General features: G+C 37.5%; 1 protein-coding gene across 1 annotated transcript in view; it reads left to right on the forward strand.

The window, feature by feature from the left end:
• agbl4 (AGBL carboxypeptidase 4) overlaps positions 1-27,365 on the forward strand; it is a 328,580-nt gene that overhangs the window by 102,496 nt on the left and 198,719 nt on the right. Inside the window, exon 4 of the mRNA XM_089119770.1 lies at positions 12,316-12,410. Within this exon, the coding sequence (XP_088975896.1) occupies positions 12,316-12,410 (95 nt within the window). The remainder of the gene's footprint in view (positions 1-12,315; positions 12,411-27,365) is intronic.

The following is a 27,365-nucleotide window of genomic DNA, read 5'->3' on the forward strand; positions in this document are numbered from 1 at the left end:
TCTCTCTTTCTGTCTGAGCAGTGCTGCCCCAATGGACTGCTCCACTGACAGAGAAGTGGACGCAGTAAGAGAGAAGCTAAAAATAACTTCAAAAAGCAGTTTGCTTTGACATCCGAACCCAAGTGTGTATTTCCCTTAAAATGTGTGTGTTTGTACAGAGCCTTTTGTGATGGTGTTCTCACTCCGGTCTAAATTTGCTCATTGTGCTGCTGGCATGTTGGTAATCACGCCCGTCTCGTCCTGTGGCGTAAAAATAGAAAAGCAAACACAAATAAATAAATTAAAAAAGAAATCTAACAAGGCTCCAGCACAACAACATTACACCTCCATGGAAAGTTGCATTATTTTCAGCGGAATTCATTTGAATTTGATGAGCCATGAAATATGAATGGAAAACATGAACATATCTGATTAACCCGGGGTAGACCACATGCCTGTGCGATGGCAGAAAGGCGAGAGATCATGGGGAGAGGTCACAGTAAAGGCCTCTCCATGGCTTTTAGATGGAGAAATTGACCTTTTGTGCTGATCTTCAACAAGCACTTAAGGTTTAACCCAAATCTTCATATTAACCATCACAAGACAAACCAGACAAATGGTCTCAAATGTGCAGCAAAAGGGCATCCCCTGCCAAAAACCATTTCTCTCGCCCAGCTCTTCTAAAGTCTGAGGTTACTCCCACAGGCTCACTTCAGTCGATTGGATGGCAATTTGAATACAATTAGCATATCATCACAGCATGTGACACGTCTGTTTGGAGGAATTTACAACTGTTGGAGGAACCATATTTAAACTAACTGTTTTCTTTTTTTAATCTTAAAATGTAATTTAGAGAAGATTTTTTTTCAGCGTCATTACTCCAGTCTTCACTGTCAAATGATCGTTCAGAAATCATTCTAATATGCTCAATAAATATTTCTTATTATTATCAATGTTGATAACTGTCCTGCTTAGTATTAAAACAAAAAGCTCTAAAATTTCTAAAGAACACCATTTATTTGAAATATAATTCTTTTATAAAATTATAAATGTCACTTTTGATTAATTTAATGTGTCCTTTTTTAAGAAGAAAAAAAACTGCCTCCAAATTTTTCAATGGTAGTGTAGAACAGAATACAATTGATCCATTTTTCTGTCATTGCAGATTATGCGTGTATAACAAACTCTGTAAATAATATATCAGATTCATGAACAAATGAATCTTATGAGCTGATACTTTTAATGAATCATTCAAAAAGGATCACTAGCTTCAGTCGAAATGAATATTTTGGAGTACTTGGAGCCAAAAATGGGAGGCCATCCTTGTTGCAAGACGGAACAGGACTTTGGTTATATCTCTGTTTATATTGTTTATTATTTATTGCTTGTTTTTATTGTAAGCATATCCATCTTTAAACTCTTCATTCTCCGCATTTTCATCATAGGGTAAATGTATCATTGAGAATATTTGAACCGGGGGTCCTCTGAGATCCCCCCCCCCCCAATTAGAGAGGTCTGGAACAATAATGCTAGCGCTTAATTGCATTAACATAATGCCTCCTAACGATCATTACACTCACCAAAATAGTTGTGATAATAAAGCCATTACTATTTTGAGAGCACAATTAGCCTACGGTGCCACCCTTTGTGATGTTATAATTACGACATTTAGACGTGCACGCACATTGCGTTCCTCATGCTGTTGGGAGGAGAGGACTGGAGGCGGAACGGTTGTCATAGACCGGGGCAATTTATGTCCTCGTCTGAAACGGGCTTGTCACCTGCATTCCGCCGCACTACCCGGCAGCGTCGTGAGCTGATTGGTTGCATAGATAGACGGCGTTCTCCAAATCTTGTCAGAGGTGAAAGAAATGGCTTAAGATAATAGAGTTAGATGGATAGATAGAAGGGAAGAGGAAGACATGGAGAGAGTGCTGGTGAGATATAGGAAAGGATAGAAATGGAGAAAGAGATTGGTTTTCATGCCTGGTAGTCAGCAGCTCTGTAAATCTCAGAGGACTGAAGAGGGGGAGCAGAAGGTTGATAGTCATCCATCACTTTTGACAATTCCACCTCTCTGTTGCCACTTACTTGACGGAAGACCCCGTGTGAACGAGAGAGAGAGAGACCAACAGAGAGTATTTTTATAGGGGAGGTTTTTTTTTGTATGGCAACACTATTCCATTTTGTTCCTGTATTTGTCTGATCCTGAGTGAGAGATTGTGGCACTTCAGTTCAGTTTTGCGGTTCGGTTCAGGGCCAAGTAGCCTTGGCTTGGGAATAATATTAGGGTGAGGTTTTTTTTTTTTTTTTTTTTTTTTTGGTGACCTATCCCTTTAAGTCATGTCAGAATGTCGTGATCCATGAGACATCAAAATGATCTAATGCAATAAGGTTAGAAAGGATGTAAAAAAACATATACTCCCTGAGAGATCCATGGATTAAAATGCATCGTGACTTCATTTCATTATGGGAAATGTAAGTTGACGAAGACAAACCAAGAACATTGATTTTTTTTTTTTTTTTTTGCATACACAATAGCGTGACTCGGGCCACATGAGCCACCGGGATAGGGTTAAGTATTATAAACATGTATACAAAGGTCTTTTACTCATAGATGTGCACGGAGCCATCAGTAGGTTAATGGAATGCTTTTAAAGCTCTCCAAGCATCATTGTGTGAGTGACTGTGACCTTTTGCATTGTGTCGTCTGTGTTTTGCTGGACCGTCAGTCAAAGGCGATGGAGAGACCTAATTAAACATGTTACAATCACATGTTGCTGCCACACAATGGAGCAGTAGATTGCGATTGCCTTTTCACTGAATATGGTAAAAGCGCCCACTTCCTGGTTTTCCAGTAGAATTAAATAATCCTGCACAAAAGGCTCTGAATGCCTGAACCAAACAAAAGGTCTACATGCCTGCTGCTTCAGAAATGCCTGCCGGAGTTTTCTGTTATCTGATATCACAGTTATTGAATACAACCCTTTTTTTAGAAGGAAATTAAAAGCTGACATTAAATTGCAGCTCAACATGCTCGCAGCTTGCGAGTATGTGAAATTTCTCTTCTCTAGAATGTGTTTGTGCTAAATCAGATTAGTTTTTTTTTTTCATAGCAGAGCTTTGAAGTCAGACATATGCCTTGTTAGCTTGTTTCTAAAGGTCCTGTGCCCAGTTGCACCAAACCCTTTACAATAGTTCAGAGCAGTTCTCAAGTCATTTTGAGGTCTCCACTGGTCCACTTGGATCCGAAAACCCAAGGTCCGTCCCGAGACTGAGAGTGTTCGGTTCCAAAACTTCACAGGGTTCCTCGGACGCTAGCCGTGTTCGGTATTATTGACCTCGGGTCTATTATAGCCTGTTATTGTAATGTTGCAGTGGGAGTTTACATGATTTTCCAGCATGTAGTGTGATGCTTTCTCTAGTGTGTTGAAAGTCTCAGTGTGGCCGGTACCATGAGTGCTCGCTCTTGTGTTTGAGCACGAGCACTCTTGTAAAAAATTGGTTGCAATCTGAAACATCACAGATAGAGGCCGCTAAAAAATAGATATGGCACCTTTAACAATTTTATTATTTAAAGCAATTCTAGGAAAACGTTATCTGATTTTTTCTAAGTTCTCTCTGAATCTGGACTTCTTCGTGCAATGGACTGCTGATTTTTGAGAAACGTTTGTAACCCCACACACAGAAATCCATTTATTCACTAACAATGAGATCCATCACGTAAAGCCACTCGCTTCATTACGCTGTGGGGGGTCATGCAGGGCTTTTCTTTGTTTGTTTTCTTTGTTTTCTTTTTGTTAAGGGGATGAGGTGAATAGCATTGCAGACAATTCATAATTTGTTAGGCTATCGATGTAATTTTTTATTGAACTATCAAATTTATTTTTCAAATCCACTGGTCACAATTGAAAGCCGAACAAATAACTTGTATTCATCTGGCGGGCAATAAAATCAAGTACTTGGGACTAATTTTACCAGTTCTGTCTCGGGTCGGGTTTTACTTTAAAGAAAAAAAATATGCTCGTCGAGTCCGGGTAAGGAGTGATTCGGGTCGATTTGGGTCGGGTCTATTGATGCAATCTGTATTATCACATTAGGGCTGGGTAATAAATATCGATTTCTCGATATTAATCGATTCTCATTTTTACAAACCGATATCGATTCTTAAATCTCAAGAATCGATTAGTCATCCTGTTTCATTTGAATGAATGAGAGATTTTATCGCGGCTGTGCGCATCCAACAAATCGCAATAATCTTTGTCCTTTGTTACTATTGATATGAAACAAAGTCTCAATTTTCAAATTACGTCCATTTTCTTTAGAAATTCAAAAACATAAATAGCGTTTTGCCGTTTTGGCGCTGTGGCGTGAGATCGCTCTGGCGCAGCTCCAGAGAAGCAGCAGCGCTGATCTCTCTTCCGGCTTAATAATACCAGTCACAGCGCCAAATAAACATGAATGAGCATCTGAAAGCGTGTTAGAAGATAGAGTACAACTTATCTGAATCTGCGTTTCAACCGTGGAAAGACGACAGTTAAACAGCTTGTAATCAATGTCATGTATCGTCATATTTACCTCAGAAAACCCACATAAACTCGTTAGTCCACACTCGTTAGTGTTCTTCAATATTTAATGCATATTTGAATAAATATGGCAAGTTTTTTATGACAGTCACCATTTAAATGTTTATATTTCATATAATCTTCTTATTATAAAAATAAATAAAAGTGTAATTTAAGTGTTTGTATAGCTACAAAACAGTTAATTATTAGCTTCATATTAGGCTAATAAAGCCTAGTAGGCTACAACTAGACTATATACAGTATATAGACCATAGTTTACAGCATTTAAGAGATCTGATTCCCTTGAGAAAAATTGCCATTTATTGTAACTGATATCCAAAATAATCGATATTGAATCGAATCGAATCGTAATCGAAATCGAATCGAAATTGCAAGCTTGTGAATCGAAATCGAATCGAATTGTGAAATTTGTCTCAATACCCAGCCCTATATCACATATATTATGTTATATACAGTATATATATTTAAAAATACAAATATTTTATAATCACGCTGTCAGTCATTCAAGTACTATCAAACTATTCAAGCACACAGAAAACAGTAACCAAATACTGACGTGCTGTTTGTGAATCCTGTCTGTGTGACAGACACACACTCGCGTACACAGTTCTCTTTCACACTTGAATGGACAATAACAAAAGTATGCCAGAATGCCTGCTTTGTCCAGTAAACTCGTAAGCACAGTCTTGAATAAGTTAAATAAAGTCTTAAACCACCGTAAAGTCAAGAGTCGTGAGGATATGTTTCAGATACAGTATCAGATTCATGTGCTTCAGATCTTAAAGTGACAGTAGCCTAATTAGGCTGCTGCTGCTGTCAGTGATTATTCTGAATCAAAGAACAAAAGACAGAAAATCACTCTTGATGCTCTTGACTGAATAACTTGTGTAGCTTTCATAAAGATTACCCATTTGATCAAATGTTTAAAATAACTGTCTTTATGTTGTTTGTGCATTCATTTGGAGATTAAAATGAATACAATATAAGAGATATATTAAAAACATTAATGTTAGGTGCGATTAATTGCGATTAATGACAGAAAAATGTGTGATTAATTCGTAAAAAATTTTTTATCGATTGGCGGCACTATGTACATATACTGGTGACATTCAAAGCAAGGTTATATTTCCATAATTCTCTCAAAATTGCATGATGAAATTGAGACCTATTTAGCAAAATTACATTTTAACCTTCATAATTAAATTCCAGATGTACTTTTTAAAAGTACATATTTAAAAAACACTTGTATTTTGCAATATATTATTCATTGAACAGACAGTTAAACACCTTTGTATGTGGCTCACTGCACTGTATATTTAACCCCTGTCAGAGTGACTATGTACTTTTATATGACCCACTGCATGCTGCATTATTCAGTGTCATTAAGCTAATATATCTACATTGAACTTTCTTAGTAAGAACATGACTTACAGAGGGCAAAGTACATTATTTATGTCTCCCTCCATTTAGACAATTCTCTTAAATATTTCAGCAGTGTTTTCCCTAGAGCAGGGCTCTGCAGATCGATCAGTATCAAAAGACACCGTTTGCCCCGAAACACTGTTTGACATCCAGCTATTTCTGGTCAGGAACACTGGGTAGGTCGGTGATTCTTGGCAGCCCTTTTCCTCATTCGCTTTTCTTTTAGATTCTTTTTCTCTGTCTCTTAACAGTGTTAATCATTAGTTCACCTGTGCAACTCAGAGCATCTTGTTGTTAAGTTGCAGGAGAACTGAACCTCTAGAGCATGTGTGTGTGTGTGTGTGTGTGTGTGTGTTAGTTTGAGACTCGGAAATAAGAGGATTCTTCTTTAATCCCAGAATCAGTTTTTAATGAGATTTTTACTAAACCTATGCAGCCAATAGCTATATAACAAAAGTAGCAGAGAACATAAATGAAAACAAACATTGTTTTTGTGCAATGGTTTCACTAACATGCTGTATTATTAGCATAGTATGTATTCTTCTAACATTTCTCTCTTCTTCTACATGTGATGGAACAGCAGCCATTACTTCAGTATTCAGTGTCACATGCACTGTCATAAGTCAGTTTAATATGTTGATTTGGTGCTCAAGAAACATTTCTTATAGTTATGAATGTTGAATGTGCTGCTTAATATTTTCCTGGAAACCTTGATCCTTTTTTGAGGATTCTTTTAATAGAAAATTCAAAACAACAGATTTTATTTAATGTATAATATTTTGCAATCTTTTGTAACTCTGTAAAAGTCTTTTACTGTCTCTTTTTATCAATTAAATGCATCCTTGGTAAATATATTTGAAAAAATCTTAATAAAAACAATTACTGACTCCTACATTTTAAGCAATTTTTATGCTTATGTTTAAATAATTAAAATAAATTAGTATTCAAATATGTATTTAGAATGTTAATAGTAATTTATTTGTAATGTAGATATATATTTGTGATATAAATATAAAATTATAAAATAAAAAAGGTGCTCCACATTGATGTAGTTAATTTTTTTTTTTGTCCTCAGTGAACAACATTTATGTGTTGATGAGGTGGTTTCTTCCTGTCTTAGTGAGAGAAATTGCCAGAATAACCTTCAGAGTGCACCACATTTTAAGTCAAAAGTCAGGCTCTGTGACACAAGACTCCAGGTGAGTGTGAATATGTGTCAGTGTAGAAAGCACTGAAAGGACTTGACATGCCTGATGGAAATGACATCTCAGGCAGGCTGGATGGTAATGTGTTCCTGTCTCTCTATCAGTAATTAAATTTACCGTTCTCATAGTTCCTCCATGACCAGCTCTGCACTGAGCTGTGCTGCTTTGGGAACCAACTCCAAATTACTCCTTAGTGTAGATACATTGGCTTAACTAACGCAAGGGAGCCCACCAGTGACTTACAGTATGTATGTGTGCATTTTTTTCTCTTTTTTTCTTCCATAAAGCTCTTAATGAGCCTGAGATGAGATGTGTCCAATTTAACCAACACCCCTCCCTTCTTCTGAGTAACTCCCCTGTTGACTGTGATGATGCCGTAGGAAATAATGACATAGAGAGGGAAGCTTCTCATGGTACTGTGAATACAAGTAGTGAAGAGGTAAGAATGATACAAATCATTTCTGACAATGTCAACTAAAGGAGTCAACTTTAAACTTCACAGCAGCACTCAGCTTTGTTGTGCTAGGCTTGTCTGAAAATGACGCCCCTCTTTGCATGAGCCTCATGGGAAAACACCCTCAAAATGTTATTTAAGTTAATGTTAGACTGTGTATGTTTGGTGTGATTGAAATTTGTAATACTTATCCGTCATGACGCTTATTATATGGCTTATAATATTTGAGTTTGGTTGGTCAATCAATAGTAAATTCAATAGGTAAATATTTTTGTATAATAACTGCTAAAATGTGGTTCATGGCCTCATACTGGTACTTTTATATTCCAACAAAATTGCTGCCAAAGTTCCACATACTGACTAGTAAAGTAGTAGGTAGTAAAATACCTTTGTAAGACTTAATAATATTAATTTGAGTATACATGTTGAGCATTAAATGTTTTCTAGATGTCTAGAGGTTCAGGGGCCAAGTTAAAGCAAGAAAATGAAAACATTGATTAAAAGAATAATAACAACCCTTGAGAAACATTGACTTTGATGAAGTCAATGTTAAACATTGATGAAGATTAATAACGATTATTTTGCTATTGCAATATTATTGTAGAATATTTGCTAGCCCAATTGTTTTCGCATGTTGTAATGGATTGTTTTTCATAGCAGAATCTTAAGATAATCTGCAAGACAATAGAGATTTGGAGATTTGTGGGATGCACATCCAGTGCATGAAGCTCCCGTTCCACCCTATCCCAAAGATGCTCTATTGGATTGAGATCTGGTGACTGTGGGGGCCATTTTAGTACAGCGAACTCATTGTCTTGTTCAAGAAACCAATTTGGAATGATTCGAGCTTTGTGACATGGTGCATTATCCTGCAGGAAATGGCCATCAGAGGATGGGTACATGGTGGCCATAAAGGGATGGACATGGTCAGAAACAATGCTCAGGTAGGCCGTGACATTTCAACAATGCCCAAATGGCACTAAGGGGCCTAAAGTGTGCCAAGAAAACATCTCCCACACCATTACACCACCACCACCAGCCTGCACAGTGGTAACAAGGCATGATGGATCCATGTTCTCATTCTGTTTACGCCAAATTCTGACTCTACCATCTGAATGTCTCAACAGAAATCGAGACTCATCAGACCAGGCAACATTTTTCCAGTCTTCAACGGTCCAATTTTGTTGAGCTCTTGCAAATTATAGCCTCTTTTTCCTATTTGTAGTGAAGATGAGTGGTACCCAGTGGGTCTTCTGCTGTTGAGGCCCATCCGCCTCAAGGTTTTGCATGTTGTGGCTTCACAAATGCTTTGCTGCATACCTCGGTTGTAACGAGTGATTATTTCAGTCAAAGTTGCTCTTCTATCAGCTTGAATCAGTCGACCTATTCTGCTCTGACCTCTAACATCAACAAGGCATTTTCGCCCACAGGACTGCTGCATACTGGATGTTTTTTTCCCTTTTCACACCATTCTTTGTAAACCCTATATATGGTTGTGTGTGAAAATCCCAGTAACTGAGCAGATTGTGAAATACTCAGACCGGCCCGTCTGGCACCAACAACCATGCCACGCTCAAAAGTGCTTAAATCACCTTTCTTTCCCATTCTGTTTTGGAGAACAGGAGATTGTCTTGACCAGGACCACACCCCTAAATACATTGAAGCAACTGCCATGTGATTGGTTGATTTAGATAATTGCATTAATGAGAAATTGAACAGGTGTTCCTAATTATTCTTTAGGTGAGTGTACATAAAGATATGGTGGAATCTGGCTTGTCAAAATTAGCCGGAATCTGCTTGCACGCTTTAACCTCGCACACAAGCAGATCCGTTTGCGCTCTGGAGATGCGTTCGGTCTGTCCATTTGCATTTTCCACCATGTAAATAGCGAATCCGCCATGGCGCGAGTGCAACTGACTTTTGAAGGGAATGGGAGATGAGACCCTGGTTGGTTTATTTCACATTATGCCCAAAACACACCCACACCCTACTCATTAAGAGAATGGGAACAACCTTTTTAGACCATGCGCCACGCGCCCAGACCATTTTTCCTTTTGTTAAACTAGCAAAAGTGGATTATGCCACTTGTGCCCTGCGTATTAGACCATGTGCTTAGATAGTTAAAATAGGGCCCAAAGTGTGTTTGAGTCTGGCATGCAAATATCCCAATCCTTTTCCATTTGTTTTCTACTCCTATTTAAAATTTCATATGCCTATTTATTTTGTTAGCTGCATTTAGCATTATGTTTTCCCCTGCTGTCGTATGACCCAGAGAACCACTGTAGGAGAGAGAACTGACCCTACCTTGTCCCACCATCAAGTCAGACAAACCCCAGCAATACATTCCAGTCTAGACCCAGAAACCACCTGCCAAAGCAGACAATCTGAATTTTGTGGTGTAAAAAAAAGAAGAAGAAAGAGTGGCGTGATGTAAAGGTAGTGGAATGAGGATGTATTTGCCTGTGGGGAAAAAAAAAGACTGAAAGTAGGCTGGCAACAGATGTGTAGGGCAGTAAAAGTGTAATTGAAATGCCAGCAGCAATGGTCTTATCTACCCGTTCCAGCAGCTACCTCGCGTCTGAACATCAGTTAAATGTCATTTTAGCCCTGGCTGATTCAGGCCGACCACAATCCCCCATCTTCTGTGACTGCAGCCACTGATGGGAGGGGAACAGCGGGATGGATAGATGGGGGGGTGGTGGAGAAAGCGGGCACTGAGAAAAGGAGAGAATGATTGTAATTGGATTTCGTTTGCACACTGTTGACTTCCATCACCTGGGCTTAATTGGGAATTTGATATGATTTATCACATTTACAGTTTGGGCATGTCATTATTAGCTTTGTCTTTACTGTTTATACACTTCATATTTCATAAACTTCATTCTCCCATTATATGTTAGAAAAAAGGGTTCGAAGAAGAATCCACCTGCCCTCAAAGTGTCCCAATCATGCTGCAGTGACCCCAGGTCTTCACTACCCTGCACCACACTTGCGTCAAATGGGTAAAAAGAGGGATGTGACAATAGAGCACCCTTAACTGTAGGTAATAGGCCTTAAACCAGACACCAGACTCCAAATCATTTGCTTCTACTGCACAGTAGAAGTAATGTATGATATCTGTAAAAGATATGTACCTCTACCAGTGGGAAAACTTTTTTTTTGATTTGAGGTTGTGTCAATTATAGAATCATGGCTTAAGCAAATTGGTATTGGTCATAATTGTGCTTTAATTATTATTATGAATAGTATGAATTATTTTGTTAATGACTACAACTACATTAGCATTATCTAAAATAAATATTATTACTTAATTTGTATGTTTTTTTTGTTGTTGTTTTTTTAGCTTTGGTCTCCCATTCCTATTCATTTTCAGTGCATAAAAATATTGATGCAAACTGTCACAAACTGTTCCTCTCTTAGTGCAAGGGGTTATGGGTAATATTAGCCCAAGTACCCACTGAAAATATTACCCTTTTGGAATACTAATTTGATTTGGGACATACCTCTATATCTGTATACACTATGGGTAGGATGCAGCTCGAGTGTTCTCTAGGTCCAACAAACCCTGCGTCTCTTCACCTCTAAACAGCCTGATCTTCACTTCCTGCAGTGTTGTGTTTCTTTTTAAACTACAGTTGCAGACAGTGTTTTGTGTTTTGTGCAGTTCCATATGTTGGTGGAAATGTTGAGAAACTCACATCCTTCTACAGTTTTGCCTCAATTGTCTCGCATGTGTTATAAGTTCACACAATCTTCGCATTACGTAGTCAGCGAGATCCTGCAAGATTCTTTTAACACGTTTGGTGTCTCGTACAGCACTTCCCATTTGCGCTGCTAATTTTGAAACTCACTGTGAGGTTTCTTGAAGAGAAGCCCGATTGAGTATTTCTGATCTTTGCTGTTAGTTTTAATGGTTCATAAACTTTTTTTTTTTGTTTGTATGTTGTCAATATGATTACAAAGCACCACAAATTGTTCCATCTGCCTATGGTGACACACAACAATCTATCAGAAGCTGCAAAATACTTAGTGCCATCAAAGTTCAATTTCGATGTTTTATTTATCAAATTCATAACACACAGTATTTGCGGATATTTTTAATGTGCTATAAAGGTCAGACTGCTGCTATGATTACCACAGAATTGTATCTACCGTCACTATGGCATCTCTGGGGTATTTATTATTCAGCAGAATGGACTGGATCCAAGCCCTTCCCTGGAGAATGACCTGTTGGATTTACCCAAAAAAAAATTTGCAAAGTTCATGGCATAGAATGTAATACATATAATTAAGGTTTGTTTTGTTTGAGATCGTTTGCATTGGCAACTCGGTGAGAATCAATTTCATGTTTTTTTTTATTTGCTGTAAGCCACTTTATTTATGTATGTATTTATTTTAACATGTATTTGTTTCTTTATAGTGATCTAAACAATTTAACTGTCCCTAAATGTCACATACAACAAAAACTAAACTCAATTTCTGTTACTGTAAGTCCATTTTAATATTGTTTTGAAGTGCACATTTATAGTTTGTTTTGTTTTTCAGTTTCAAAAAGCATGTCAACTCTCATTTTTGTAGGTTTTTTTCCACCGCTGTGCGCATTTTCATATATAAAAAAATAACCTTGGTTCCATCTCACAGAAATATCTGTTTTTTTTTATTGTTTCAGAGGGTGATTTTCAACATTGTGAACTTCAGCAAGACCAAGAGCCTGTACAGAGATGGGATGTCCCCCGTGGTGAAGTCGACCAGCCGGCCTAAATGGTATTCATACCCTCTGCAAATATCACATCTCCACCTACACGCTGTTCACCACTGCGCTTTCCACGCTTTAATTCCAAATAACAAATCCACGACTACTCTTCCATGTGTAGTTTCCATGTGTGTAATGCTGGCCCAAGCATGGGTTCCACACATGCCCTGCAGACTCGGCGAATAAGACTTGACTGTGTACACTCTCGTCATTTCTGACTCACAATATCTGTCTTATCTCTCTTCCACAAACAACAGGATTTTTCGTGACTACCTCTTTTGAGTTTTTAAACTGCCTGTGTTCCTTAAAGGAAGCATTCAACACTTTCTCACTTTCTCTTCCTTCTCAAAGTTGACAATGGTGTGTTTGATGTTCCAGATGAGAGGTTGTGTTGCTGGGGATGTTTGGTCACCATGGTGACGCCATCTGGGTTGAAAAAGGGACAGTAACAGGGCTGTTGATAGAGGAATTGTGAGAAATGCCAGGGAAGGAAGTGAGCTTCAGGCTGGACAAACTCATCATAGGCGCCATTTTCTCTAAACGTGTTTGTGTGTGTCTTTTAATCAGCTTGTCTCTTTGCGCTCTGTCAGCGGTAGGGTTGGTTTTATTAGACACACATCTGCCTTCATGGAGGAGGAGATGCGTGAAAGACAAATGTAGTCCCCTAGCTGTGTGTATTTTTGGATGTCTCTTAAATGGCTACATTTATTGCATCAATGTAAAGATAAGATCAAATCCTTCCTGCTCTATGTGAGATCTGCTATTCTTCACATATGGCTTATTTGATCTCTTGTCTATGATTATTCCAAATGCTAAATCTCCATATACACTTTTAAAGACTCAGTGTCTCAGTTTTGTTTTTGTCTAGTTGTTGTGTACTTTAATAATCACAGCCTAGATGTGTCAATTACAACATATCTCTGATTATTTATGTTTTTCACACAAATTTGCTTTTATTGTTATTATAAATCATTATTATTCAATAATATGAAGTATTATTACAGAATAAATCCTTATAAATTCATGAAAATTAATTAAAGTGGGAGGAATTAAAAATATATAACATATTATATTAATTATATTTATTAGTGAAAACAGTGGTTTAATTTTTAAGGATTTGGAAAAAAGACTATTATACCCACCAAGGCTAAATTTATTTGATAAAAAAATAACGCATTATATTTATGCAAGGGGAAACTGATATTAGAGCTTTAATAGTTTTTTGTTTGTTTGTTTTTTTTTCACTTATAGGAGCGTTTCAGTCTTATAGTGTACGACTGTTTTTATAGTGTGCCTGTGTACTTTGAGCACTTTCCAACAACTTTGGAAAAAGTTAAGTTTGCAAATCCCTAATTACTAAACACGTACCCTGACACACACACACACGCCGATACATCCACGCCTCCTATCAGTATCAATCAGAGTTGTGCATTACCATTCAAACACTCATCTGCCAGGTTGAATTTTCATGGGTCATGCAGTCTGGGCAGGTGAGGCCTGTCAGAGGTAATAGCAGGGAACTGATGGATGCAGAAGTGTGTGTGCATCCATACGGGTGCGTACGAGAGCCACTACGCCACGTTATCCTGACACGCCGAACAGAGGTCATGTGACAGAAAATACCCGCTCAACGGAATCCTTGACATCTGTCACGAGTCGATCAAGGGCATTCAGACAAATGGCAGGCATCTGCCAAGGGAGCCTGTCTTCCTCTGCCAAACCCTGGTCACGGCCTAATGGGACAAGACAATTAGATGGAGATGCTGCCGGAAAACAATGGACTGCAAAACATTTCACAGTCAAGCTGACGTCTCCTACGTGCCCATGTTCAACATTTCCCTCAGGAGAGTGCTAGAGGTATTTAAGAGTTTGTAGCAAGTCATATCTCAGTTTTTATAGGCCTGCGCCCCTCAAACCTCTCTTCAGAAAATGAATTGCTAAGGTAGCACAATTGTGATAAAAAAAATACATGTTTTAAAATACATTTATAAATACACACAATTACATAATATTTCATTCATTTGACAATATTGCAGCTTAATTGGAAATGATACAGAATAAAAATAGTATGCTCACAAATTAAATTTACATTGATTTTTCACTTTTTGTTCAGGTTATCATAGTTTTAAAACATGCAACATTTTGTGTTTTAGTGATTTTCGTACTTTAAGATTTACATACAGATCAGGTACGAGGTAAAAACATTACAAATCATTAAAAAAAAAAAAAAGCAAAAATAAAGTATGGAGGCTTGGTAAAAGTTTTTAATGTGACCTTAATACAGTATAACCGAAAAGAAAAAATTTCATCAGTTTTTGTTGGTTTTAGTAAAAATCAACCCCTTGGAGATAATTGTGTCCATAATTGAAGAAACGCCTGATTTTTAAACATTAATAACTGCTACAAAAATAAACAATATGAATAGAAAAACAGGAGTAGACCTTAATAATTGACCTGATTAGCTGTAATCCTGCTCTCAAACATGTACACTACAGTATATCACAGTCAAGCTCAATTAGGGTTTAAAAGAAAAACTGTTTTTTCTTTTTCTTCTTTTTTTTTTTTTAAGATATAGCTGCAGAGAAGGGAACAAGACTGCCAGGGTGAACTCGAACCCAGATCACCAAGAGCACAATAAACTCTCAGTATACTCCCTGTGTCACAGCTTCAACCATCAGTCTTATTTCTATTCTCTGTGACGGAATAGAAATAGACGGAATTCGCACAGTAATTTAATGCATCACAAAGTCACCCTTCTATTATCGAATTCTTTAAAAACTTTTTTGCTAACAGGAAATTGAGCAATTTTTGCTAACTTTCTAACATTTTCATAGCAGGGACAGGGAGGAGGCGGATTGACATTAGACGACATTTCTTTTATTTCCAAGCAGCATCAAAGTCATTGTCTGAATCATGCGTTTTTTTTTTTAATACCAATCTGGAGCTCAAAGGACCACCGTTTGTGTTTGTGTGCGGCATGTGGTGTGAAAATAAGCCTGTAGCATTTAGAGACTCTGAATACCCAAACGAAAGCGACAGAGAACCTCTGTGTACAAATGCCACAGTGATAGTCATCTGATGTCTGGATCAGGGTGAGCTGATCATACCGCATGCTGCTGTGCCGCAGACTCGGGCATTAGGACTTCAATAAAGCGAGGAAAGAGCACGTAATTCTCACACAAACGCAAGACGATCCTCCGTTTCTCATCCAATTATAGAGATGTGAAAACAACATGCTGCGACGCAAAGGGAGGCCTTTTTTACACACACATTTTTACACGCAGGTACACATGCTCCCTTCTTCACAACACACTCAAGCACACACGTGATAATGGCTATATGTGTAAAGCGGTGTGTATATATAGCATTTAATATATTGTGTGTGAAACAGATGTGAACATAATGGTTCATGTGATCATGGACTGTACCACACTAAATTCTATGCTAGTAGGTGCTGATTTAGTGCTGGTCAGTCAGTGTAGCCATGCACTGCAAAAATACCTGTTGAAATTTGTTGGCCAAGGACATATAGCTTGTTAAGCTAGTTCAATACTCTTTGGTATCATTTTGTGTGTGTGTGTGTGTGTGTGTGTTATAATAGTTTAAAAAAATTCAGTGGCTGTACAATATTTTATCACCCCATATACACATACAATATACAATCAAATTCTGCGCAACGACGATGAGTGAGTGTTTGTCTTTTTCACATGACAATGTTGTTAATATTCCATAGTTACCTATTTAATACAGTGCACTTCAAAAGATTTGTAATTGTAGCATTTTGGACAATATCATCATAAGTTCTTATCATTTTGTAATGACTTTGCATTCATTCATTTGATTTTGAGCATTTGAGCTGTAAACCATTTCTAAACTGTGTTCTGTTTGGTCTGTTATGTAGCCTACTAACCAAAAGCTGCAATGGTGTGCTGACTGAATAATATATATATATATATATATATTAGAGCCCGACCGATAAAGGATTTTGAAGGCCGATACGATACAAATATTTTTGGGTTTTAAAATCCGATATTCCGATATATCGGCCGATATTTTTATTTTTTTATTAAATATTGTTGGATTTCACACACGTGTAAAAGAAAAGCTAACTTTTCTGCACAAGATACGTTTGATACTTTTTCTCTATGTCTAAATGTTCACTCCTCGCAAGTATAACTTACATTTTACAATGCAGGGACTGTAACTAGAGATATGCTAGTTATAAATACAGTAATCATTACTTTATTTAGGCAGAAAAAGTTCATTGTGGTTTCCAAGCTCATTAATGTTAACGTTAGCGGTCTTCCACTGATGATAGTGGCATTAGCTAGCTTTGTGGTTAGCTAGTCTATGATGAGCCATAATTTAGCAATAGATAACATCATACTGCAAATTGTAAAACATACATTTTCAATATATTAGGGCTGTATTCAACCAAAGAAATCCTTAGTCGACCAAAGTCGAGTCCTGCTCAACGATTAGTCGACTAAAAAAAAAAAAAAAAAAAAAAAAAAACGTGATGTTTCGATTAAACATTTTTTAAACAATTTTCATTGAGCATTTATAAAACAACAACGAAAAAACATCACAAATAAATAAAACTATAATAATAATACAATTCTTTGAAAATTAAGTGATTTTTAACTGCAAAAAGTGAAGAGCTCTGTCCTAGGTCTACAGTCCCAATCGCGCACCTGACCACACCACACGCTGCAAAAAATATAACTGCTATCTTCCACATAATGAAAAATCCCAACAAAAGCTCTCGTTTATACAGGCTTTATATTCTTCTTTACTTTCAAAGCTATGGGTTAACTGTAGTCCTGACGATCAAGGCGTTTTAAACAACACTCAAAAAACCCCAAATAACTTAAAAACAATACTATAATAGGCTGTAGGACCGCGTATAGGTTTATTTTCGTTTTGTTGCATTATTTAGGCTATTTTCAAATGCGTCAAGTGTACAAATAAAAACGAAAACATTAAGAAAACACAATCTATTGAGTCAGCATGATATATAGCCGTTAAAAGGCTGCTCACGTCTTTTGCGCGCTCAAGTTCGATTTTAAATATAGACGCGCGACTTGTGCGCTCATAATGGCAACGCGATCGCCTCCCTCCACAGTCTTGTCGTCTTTGTTTTAAAATGCAGCCAGACAAAATATTTAGATTTCCTGGACATTTTGTCGACTAAAGCCAAAACAAGCAGCGTTCTAACTGAATGAATACAGCATCCCTTACCGAGCGCGAGCAGCAGCGCAGTCAGCCACAGGTGCGGTTCCCGAGTGTATTATGTGTGTGCGCTAAACTGTGGCGCAGTTACAAAAATAGCCTAAATTACAGTTTTTCTCAATTGCTTTGGCTCAGTTCTCAAATGTTTTTTTTATTTCCCAAAACATTAAGTTCATATCTCTGAACAATTCGCTTCTTGTTCACATCAGATTGGAATTTCTTATTGATTTGAGAAAATTGCAAATGTTTTGGCACATGTGTGCAAAGAGTACATACAACTGTCTGCAGTTTGGACAACAAATAATTGTATATGGCTTGTTGATCAAAACTGATGACTCGATTCTCACTTACACTGTCAAACACTTCAGAACTTCTCAGACATTTTTTATTGTGTAAGCCATCACATTCAAAACGATCTATTCAATTATCATAATTAGCATACATGAATGTATATTCTAAAATATATCTGAGATTGACATTGTTTGTAATGTTTGCTAAATTGGCACATGACTTCTAATTGCATTCGCAATCTAATTGCAAATTACCTCTAATATGAATCAACCATTTAACCAATCAACTTTGGGAGTATATATATATATATATATATATATATATATATATATATATATATAGAGAGAGAGAGAGAGAGAGAGAGAGAGAGAGAGAGAGTATATATATATAGAGAGAATATATATATATATATATATATATATATATATATAGAATGGAGGACATTCACAACCCTGAACTGCAGCAACATGCTCATGGAAGAGCAATTGGAAGGCGTGTAAGAATACGTGGTGGTGGTAGAGGAAGAAATAATCGAGGAAGAGGTGGAAATAGAAGAGTTAGAGTCTCTGATGAAATCAGAGCCACACTTGTGGATCATGTCATAAATCTGACCATTGCAGGGGATGGGTGCGGCATTCAAGGAGATTTTTTCCATGGTGTGTGGCAATGGTAACATCAGATGTGATGTTGATGAAAATCTTTGGCCTGACCAACGTGTGCGACAAGATGTCCACCAAGAATAATTTGTTTCTTTTTTTTTTTTCCATGAATGTTATTTATTGTTTGTGTATTTGTGGTAATACACAAATATGAAATGTAAAGTGAAATTTTGTTACTCAGTTACTTTACATGTACAGTCAGTAAATACACTTGTATTGTGTATATACACATGAAGTACAAAAATAAACACTGTAAAAATACAAATGTTCATAGATTTTTTTTCTCTTTTTTTCTACATACTATTGACTTTTCTCAACAAATATGAGATTTGTTTACAATAAACCCTTCATTTTCATGGTTGACTGTTGTGGTGAAAAAACAACTAAACATTTTGACCAGTGTGGCTCACACAATGACAAAAATACTTTAGATTTTGGTGGCCTTGGCCAAATCATTGACAAAATAACTAGGTTTTGAAGCATGAATTAAATGTTTTGGGTGAGTAACTACATTTTGCAGACATGCTATAAAGTTTTGAAGTTCCTGCAAACAGTTGTGACATTTGCACTCACAGTTTAGAGAATGTTAAGACTGTTTCGAAAAATGTGCCAAAGCAATTGAGAAAAACTGTAAAGCATTTTAAAGTTGGGGACAAAACATAGGCTAATTATATTTAGAATACAGTAATAAATAAATGCTTATAAATGAATAAATATCAAGGAGTAAGTCATTGAAAAATTCCTTCTATTGGTAAAAAAAAAAAAAAAAATGCAACTGGTCGACCAATAAGAATGTCAGTCGACCACGACGGCATCGACCGATTAGTCGACTAAACGACTAAAGTTGACAGCCCTACAATATATCAGGCCAAGGAGAGATGATTGAAGTGTGTTTCATCCGTTTTTATTTTATTTTTTAAATATTCATTTATCGGCCATTATGACTGCCGATACCGATATTATGGAAAATGCCTAATATCGGTTGGCCGATAATATCGGTCTGGCTCTAATATATATATATAAAAGACACCTGGGACACATTTAATCAGGCACCACAACTTCCAGAGTGGCATATCTTACTATAACATCTTTATATTACCATAATTATGTAATCAAAAACAAAAATAATTATTGTTAGTGTTCAACGTGGGAGCAACTTTAATGCATTTATGTCACAAGATAAGAATATATGCTTATATTGTCCAAAATTCAACTTATTGTCAAAAACAATATTGTCTCTCTAAATTTTACTACCTTTTTCTGACTAGCAATATCAAGAGGGGAAAAATACTTTGGTTGTGTTTGTGATTGAAGTAGGTAGTTTATTCTTTAGTGTCCTCCTTGCTTTTATAGTCCTTACGTGTTGCGTGTGGTTGTGACAGGCTGTGACAAACTAAAGACTATTGGCAATCTAAAAAGAAATGGGATGAGCCCTTCAGTACAGAATGTCCCGCCCAAACATATGGTTTCAACAAAATATGTGAGTATTCTTCTGTGATTCCTAGTTCCTGAGGGGCAATTTCAGAAGACATTGATTCAATCTCAATGTTTTGAGCTTCAAAAACCCCAAACAGCTGTCTTTCATTTCTCTTGAGCTTTTGGTTTGTATTGTTGTTGCCTGTGAATTTCTCATTCACATTTTCCTTTTCGTTCATTTTCCATCATGACAGCAAAGTGGAACAGCTCAACAACTGCTAATCTTTCTTTGAGAAGTAGATATGAAATAAAGCAAAGAGCAGCGTTAACTGTCTGATCCAGCCTCGTATGCAGCATTGGATAAAGTCACGGAAAAAAAAAGATTGAGCGTGGGAGAAAGAGAGTGAGAAATGAGAGAGAGAGACAGTTTACGAAGAGAACAGATTGCCATTGCTGCTTTTATCTGTGGAAAAAGTCACTTTTAACCTGAAAGTTGAAACCTTTATCTCTATCTGCAGAGACCGTTATTCCTTAAGGCTGGCTGATGCTGGAGCTCTGTGTGTGCGCGCACACGGGTATGTGTGTGTGTGTGTGTGTGCGCACGCCGCCTGGGGCTCATCTGTTCTTGGCCCATGATAGACAGACAGGCATCAGACTCGATCTTGGATGTGTGCATGCTTGTTTCTGGATATATGCGTGTGTTTACGTACCTGTAGTTCAGCAATAGGACAGAAAATGGCCAATGAGCGACCATAGTGTGTTGCTCAGAAACAGTGCTTGCTTACTGATATAGACAATATCTCCCTTTGGAGTAATATTTTTGTTTTGTAACTTTGCAGATTGTAACAAAGTTCAAGTTTAGGGAAGAAGGAGGCAGGATCCGACGAACTCTCAACGTAAGCACAAAATAAACATACACAAGTTCTAAATAAAAGTAAACCGACAGCCCCTCATGGACGACTGCCGCATAAACTAAAACAAATCAACAACATAAATTCCAGGCCTGGTCCTCTCTCATCCTTTACTCTTGTCACTCCTCCTTTTATCCTTCCGGAGCTCCTCCATGAGACTTGAGTAGATACGCAGGTAACCTCGCTCTGTTATCCATGGTTTTCCGCCCCGCCCTGCTTGCCACATACCCCCATATAAATAAATATAAAGTATTGTAGCTCCTCGACTCGGCCCGTTTCCACAGTTCTCGGCCCCGTCCTTCTTGCTACATTTTGCCAGCACTATTTGTTACATTTTTCTAGTTATTTTGAGCTATGAAATATTTAATCTCCTAGAAATTGCTGTGTAAAACTTGCTTGTGTGATTGGCCAACACAAATTGATGTTAATGATGCATTACTTAATTTGAATTGGAATCAGAATTTGGATCTGAATCAAATGAATTGTCATGGAAATTCTTTGTGGAGAATGTAAATATTAATATAAGATATAAGTGTGCTCAAGTGTCCCAAACCGGTTCGTCTTCACCCGCTCCCAACTTGATTTTTCTTTTTTTGCTTAGTTTTGAAGCGTCTCATTGAAACAAAAGGAACTGAATGGGAATGGTTTTATATATATATATATATTTTTTTATTTATTTTTTACATTGCAACTCACAATATATGCATAGGCTACATTCAATCTGCACACAATTAGCAGAACCGCCTGCACCCGCCTACAACAAATTTAGTCCCGTGTCTCAACAAATTTAACCAGGTCTCATGGGTATTCTGCAAGAATGCAGATCTATATCGCAAACAAATCTCTTAAATATATTTCAAAGATTCAGTGCCATGAACAACTTTTAGCTAATCCAGCAAACTTTTAAAAACAACTTTTTTCTTGGTTAAAGCCTGTGTACCTTGACTCATAGCCAGCCAATCAGGTTGGAGCTTGCCATATTTGTGTTCAGTAAGCATCAGAGAGCGCGAGTGGTCTGGGAATGTGGCTGGGACTGTTGTTAGCTTAATGGTGGTTTTGGAATCGTTATAGGTATCTCTTGCGCTGTGGTTCGTGTGGTTGTGTTTTAGCAGGCTGGCAGCAGTGAGGAGGACTGGTGCATTGGGCTTATTGCTTTTAAGTGGGAGGATGAAGTGGTTGTGAGCTCTTCACAGGACTGAAAGCTGTTTAGCATTCAGCGAAAGAGAGAGAGACCTTTGACTGCTGATCCTCCTGACACATTAGATCCATTCTATGGCCATATTGAGATTCTGGGTGCTTATTCTAGGATAGACTGTACCTCTTTTTCTTCTGCATCATTGGCTCTCTCAGCTTTTAGTTACTGTCTCTCTTCCTTCTCAAAAGTGATTTTGCTGCTTGTTTCATAGGTCTGTCAAGGTTTTGTTGGCAAAGTTAGATGAAACTATATATTGATGTTTATATAACCATATTAGGGTTTTACCAACACTACCAGAAAGTCAGTAGTCAATACCAGTAAATAAAAAAATAATTTAAAAGTTAAATCAATATAAATGTTAACCAACTGTGGCCTGTAGAATATTTCCCTAAGTACTTATTAAGCACTAATAACTGCAAGGTTTTCAAATCATTATTCAAATAAAAAAGTCTGTAATCAAAATAATGAACAAAGGAACAAATCACAAGCAAAAGGACATATATAAACCGAGCAAAGATGCAAATGACGTAGTTTTTCATGGAAGTAAACATGTATAAAAATTGATGGTATTCAGGTGTTCCCTATATGTGGGGATAAAATTTAATTTTTGCCCCCCATGACAGCTTATAAATCATACTAAGTTATGTTTTTTTTTGTTTCTGTTTTTTATGTGAGGGTTGTGTTTAGGGGTTAGGGGATAGAATATAGCATTCAGTTTGTTCAGTATAAAAATCATTGTCTATGGACAGTCCCCATGGAAACCCAATGTGTGTGTGTTTGTCCACTCAGGTGCAGTAGGTGATTTTGCAGTTGATTTAGGTGATTTAGTTGTTTCCTGTATATTTGACAATTTCAGTCTTAGAGCCTGTTTTGTTGGTCTTAAATGTGCTTAACTTGTTGCTCTTTACTGTGAACGCATACGTTTACTGAGGCTAAATTTAATGCCCTAACATAGAAAGGAAGCTAAAATATAACGAGTTTAGCTCAATTTTGTTTTAGCCTAACATGCCATGGCCACATTAGCACCTGCTGGTAGATACTGGAACTACACTACACAACGGCAGCAAAAATTGTCCTTCTCTATTGACAAAAATTAAGTAACATGTATTCTGACAATGTACTTTTTTGTCAGTTTGAAGTTTGAAGGCAAACACATATCTTTAGTTTTTCTAGAACAATTTGAGTTTAGCCATTTCTAGCATGTTTTTAGCATACGCTAAAGTGAGTTTAGGTTAGAATAATATGCAGAATGAGTTGTCTCTCCATGTGTATCTTCCTTTTTCTCTTTTTTTTCTCATCTCTTTTTATAGAAAGCTTTCATTCACACTCCAAGGTGACAACCTTCTCAACTTGGAGAGGGGAGACAGTACACCCCTCCCTTCCCACCCCCCCCCCCCCCGCAGTGTGGGCTTATTTGTTAGCCTGATAGAGCGAAGAATTAGCAAGCAGCTTCTTTCTGCCGGCAAAAACGGCAAGCGCAGCGAGTGGAGTGTCACTGAGCTTCTGGCGTTCTGGGTTCTGTGAATATGGAGAGCTCCGTGGCACTCTCAGCAGATGCTGCTGGGAACTCCCAGCATGCAGTGGAGGCAGAGAAGAGCGGGTGCCATCCGTACCGAAAAACAAGAAACTTTTGCAGCGATCAGACCTGCGCTGGATGTCATTTCAAAGAACAGTGAAGGATTGCAGCTGTGATTGCAACAGAGCTTTTCATCTCCTGGCACAAAGCTACAGAACTGTCACTTGTGAATTAATGGGGATTCAAACGCCTGCAGGAGAACTGCAAGGCAAAATTACGCTTTTCATAAGGGGGAGTGGGGTAAGATGCGTCACAACTTTAATCTAGCAAACTGGGTTTAATGTTTGTCACATGACTTTATATTCAAATATTTTATATCATTTGTGCTAATAATTTTCTCTGAATTTAGACTTCTATTGCATTCTAAAATAGAATTAGGTTTATTCATTTAAGCATTTCTCCTTGCCTGCAGGACAACATCAGTAATGTGGCACAGCTTACCCCACTCATTACCATAATAAGTAGCTTTCTGCTGTCCTTACGTTTATGTATTTAAAGAGATACATTTAATGGTGCATTTCTCCTCTCACCAGCAGCAAAGACCTCTTCTATCATTCCTCAAAGAGAAAAACTATTATTGAGAGAAATACTTTCAAAAATAGCACAGGGGTTAGTGGGGAAATAACCTTGTCCAAGGGTATGTTTTTATGAAAAAAAAAGCGTGGAATGAAAACACGCACACACTCGCACGGTAAGGAAGTTTTCCACTAGCAGGACTGCTCCACCATGAGTCCGCCTGGCAATTTTGCTTTTGTACTAAATCCTTCCTGTGAACGTCTGATGTAACAAAATAGTGAAATTGTATTTGGAGATGTCTCCGGATCCACCAGAGAGGCTGCTAGCGGTAATTGCCCTGTCAATCACTGGGCTCCTGCTGTTGAGTCTGATTGGTTAAGCTGTGGGTAGGGGAAGCTCACCTTAGAGGAGAGGAAACTCTTTCTTCACTCTCCTTCTTTATCCATCTTTTTCCTCTCTTTCTCTGTAGGCCCCATGGGCCTCTGGTTGCCCTGGGAGTCTTCGCTGCTTACAAGACCGGTGTACTGTTAAAACAACAACAAAAAAATGTAAGGTGGCATGGAAAACAGTTTGGAAATCGTAATGCTTTTTTGATGAATAGAAAGTTCAATGAACAGCACCTACTAAAGCATGTATCAAATATACATCTTTTTGTAACATTATAAATGTCATCACTCTCACTTTTAATCAATTTAAAGGTGCAATGTGTAAAAAAATGGAGTATCTATTACCACAAATGCAAAATGACATCCAAAACAATGTTTTAAGTGGTGTGTATAGAACTTACTTAATAAACTGTAATGTTACTAAATGTTACCGTTACTAAATAAACCGTAATGTTTTTATTACCTGAGAATGAGACATTTATATCTACATAACCACGGACACCCCCTTCTATGAAGGTCGACATATTGTGAGGTCATGTTTGTACCGTAGCCGACCGCGAAAAAACGTTTGCTGTTAAAATCATGTAATTTTTGCTGCACGCACCTTTGGGCTGATACGGACGCGTCGAGTTTAAACAAGGCTTTACGCTTTACCCAGCTCAGCCACAGTGACAGCTCGTGTTTAGCCAGCTAAACCTTTGGTACCCTGTTAGAAAAAATATATAGCTGCATAGTTTCATGTGGTTCTTCTCCCTCGTTGTATTATGGGTTTGCTATGTGGGGACAAATGTACTGGTTACGTTCGTGAGACAATCAGCTGATTACTATTATTATATTGTATATTAAGACCCTTGAACTGCACTTGACTTTGGAAGGCTTTGTAAACTTTATTCATGATCCATGACAGTGACAATGTTACACACTCTTGGCTTACTCTGGCTATTCAGACGACGATGTTTGTCCAGTTTTAGCCGCTGTAGCTTCTTCGAAAAGGGGGAGGGGTGAGCAGTGGGCTGAGCCCTTAGTGCAAACTCGCAACCGAACCGCTAGATGTCGCTAAAAATCACACACTGCACCTTTAATGCATCCTTCACAAAAAAAAGTATCACAAAAAAATCACCATTGATAATAATAATTAAATCTTGCCTGAGCAGCAAATAAGCATATTAGAAGGTTTTCTGAAGGATCACGTGACTCTGAAAACTGGAGTAATAAAATGCTGAAAATTCTGCCTTGGCTTCACAGGAATAAATTATGTTTTTAAATTTAATACAAAACAATTATTTTATATTGTAATAATATTTCACACTAATTGATTAATTGAATGCAGCCTAGGTGTGCATAAAGTATTTTTTTTTTTTAAACATTAAAAAGTTGTAATGTTTCCCATTTTGAATTGTTTTGCTGATAAAGTAATTTGGGATTTTAAAATGCAAAATAGAAGTTTATTTCACTTGTGGAGCGTGTATATCTCTCCACACAAACCAAATATGAAACAAACAATCTTCTCTGCCTCGTTACAACATCATGAAGTGAGCGATAGAAGGACAGTGCTGGGTTCGTTGAGTTTCTTTTCTTATATATTTGCCATTAGACTGAAAGGCCATTTTGTTTTGTGTCCCCATTCTGTCCCTTCCAAGAGGCTCTGACGCTGGAACTCTGTGTCTGCGTGGTTTATGGCTCAAAGTTTTGAGGGTCGCTCCAAACATCTGACACAATGAATGCCAATGTGAGATGGAGGAGCTTGGCACGGAAACTATGATGGAAGTAATTTCGTAATGGCTTGCATTGCTCTTTGATTATAGTAGCCAAGAGGGGGTCCGCTTCTAAATGGAAATGCATTTGTGCTGCAGTGCATTAGATTGATTAATCTTATTTTTGCCATTGCTTAGCACTTATGTTTTTGAAAGTATGTGTATATCTGCTTTACTGATCTCAGGTCACAAACCTAAGAGAGCTGTTTCTAAAAAATATAGATTTGTGTTGTTGTTTTTTTTTTCCTGTGGATCTTTTTGTCCTATGGCCTTGTGCAAGATGGTGACATTTATGTCAGGTAAAACTTAAAAACTTAAGACCTTATAACCGTCGCATGAAAATAGACATAGAGATGGGTGATAATGCGTTCTTTTCGATACCAAGTACTATCAAGGCCATTGTCAGTACTCTACCAGTACCTGTTCATTTCTGACAATAAAATTGGTAATTATAGTCATTTAATTTTTTTTCTTGCATAAAATCTCTAAATATTTAGGATCTATATTTTATATTAAATTTTATATTTCTTGTACATTGGGGTTAACTATTCCTTTAAAGGTTCTCTAAGCGATGCTGGGCCAAAACATTTTTTGTCACATACATCAAACGTCTCCTCACTATCGGCTAGCTGCCTGTCCCCTAAACACACTGTAAAAAAATGCGGTCTCTGTAGACACCACAGGCTCCACAAACGGCAACAAAAACAATCATGTCTTACCCGGAATACGAAACCTAACAAACAGTGTTCCAGCCAATCACTGGCCAGAAGTATTTGAGGGTGGGTCTGGGGGTTAGTGCGCGTGCACATGAAGGGTGTGTGTGTGTGAAGGAGAGCAGCGAAGCATCAGAGGGAAGTTTGAAAAATTACCGACACATGACCAAAGAGACGTCGTTCTGAGGAACAAATTAAAAAGAAGAAGGAGTCGGATAAAGAATGTGCGAAGTTCCGAATTTACATCGGTAGCAAAGCTTTTGAACGATGGCGAGAACTCCGGCAGCAGAAGGGCTTACAGTCCGACATTCGGGTTG

Source organism: Pimephales promelas, chromosome 14 (assembly GCF_988280905.1).
Source record: "Pimephales promelas chromosome 14, fPimPro1.hap1.1, whole genome shotgun sequence".
NCBI lineage: Eukaryota > Metazoa > Chordata > Actinopteri > Cypriniformes > Leuciscidae > Pimephales > Pimephales promelas.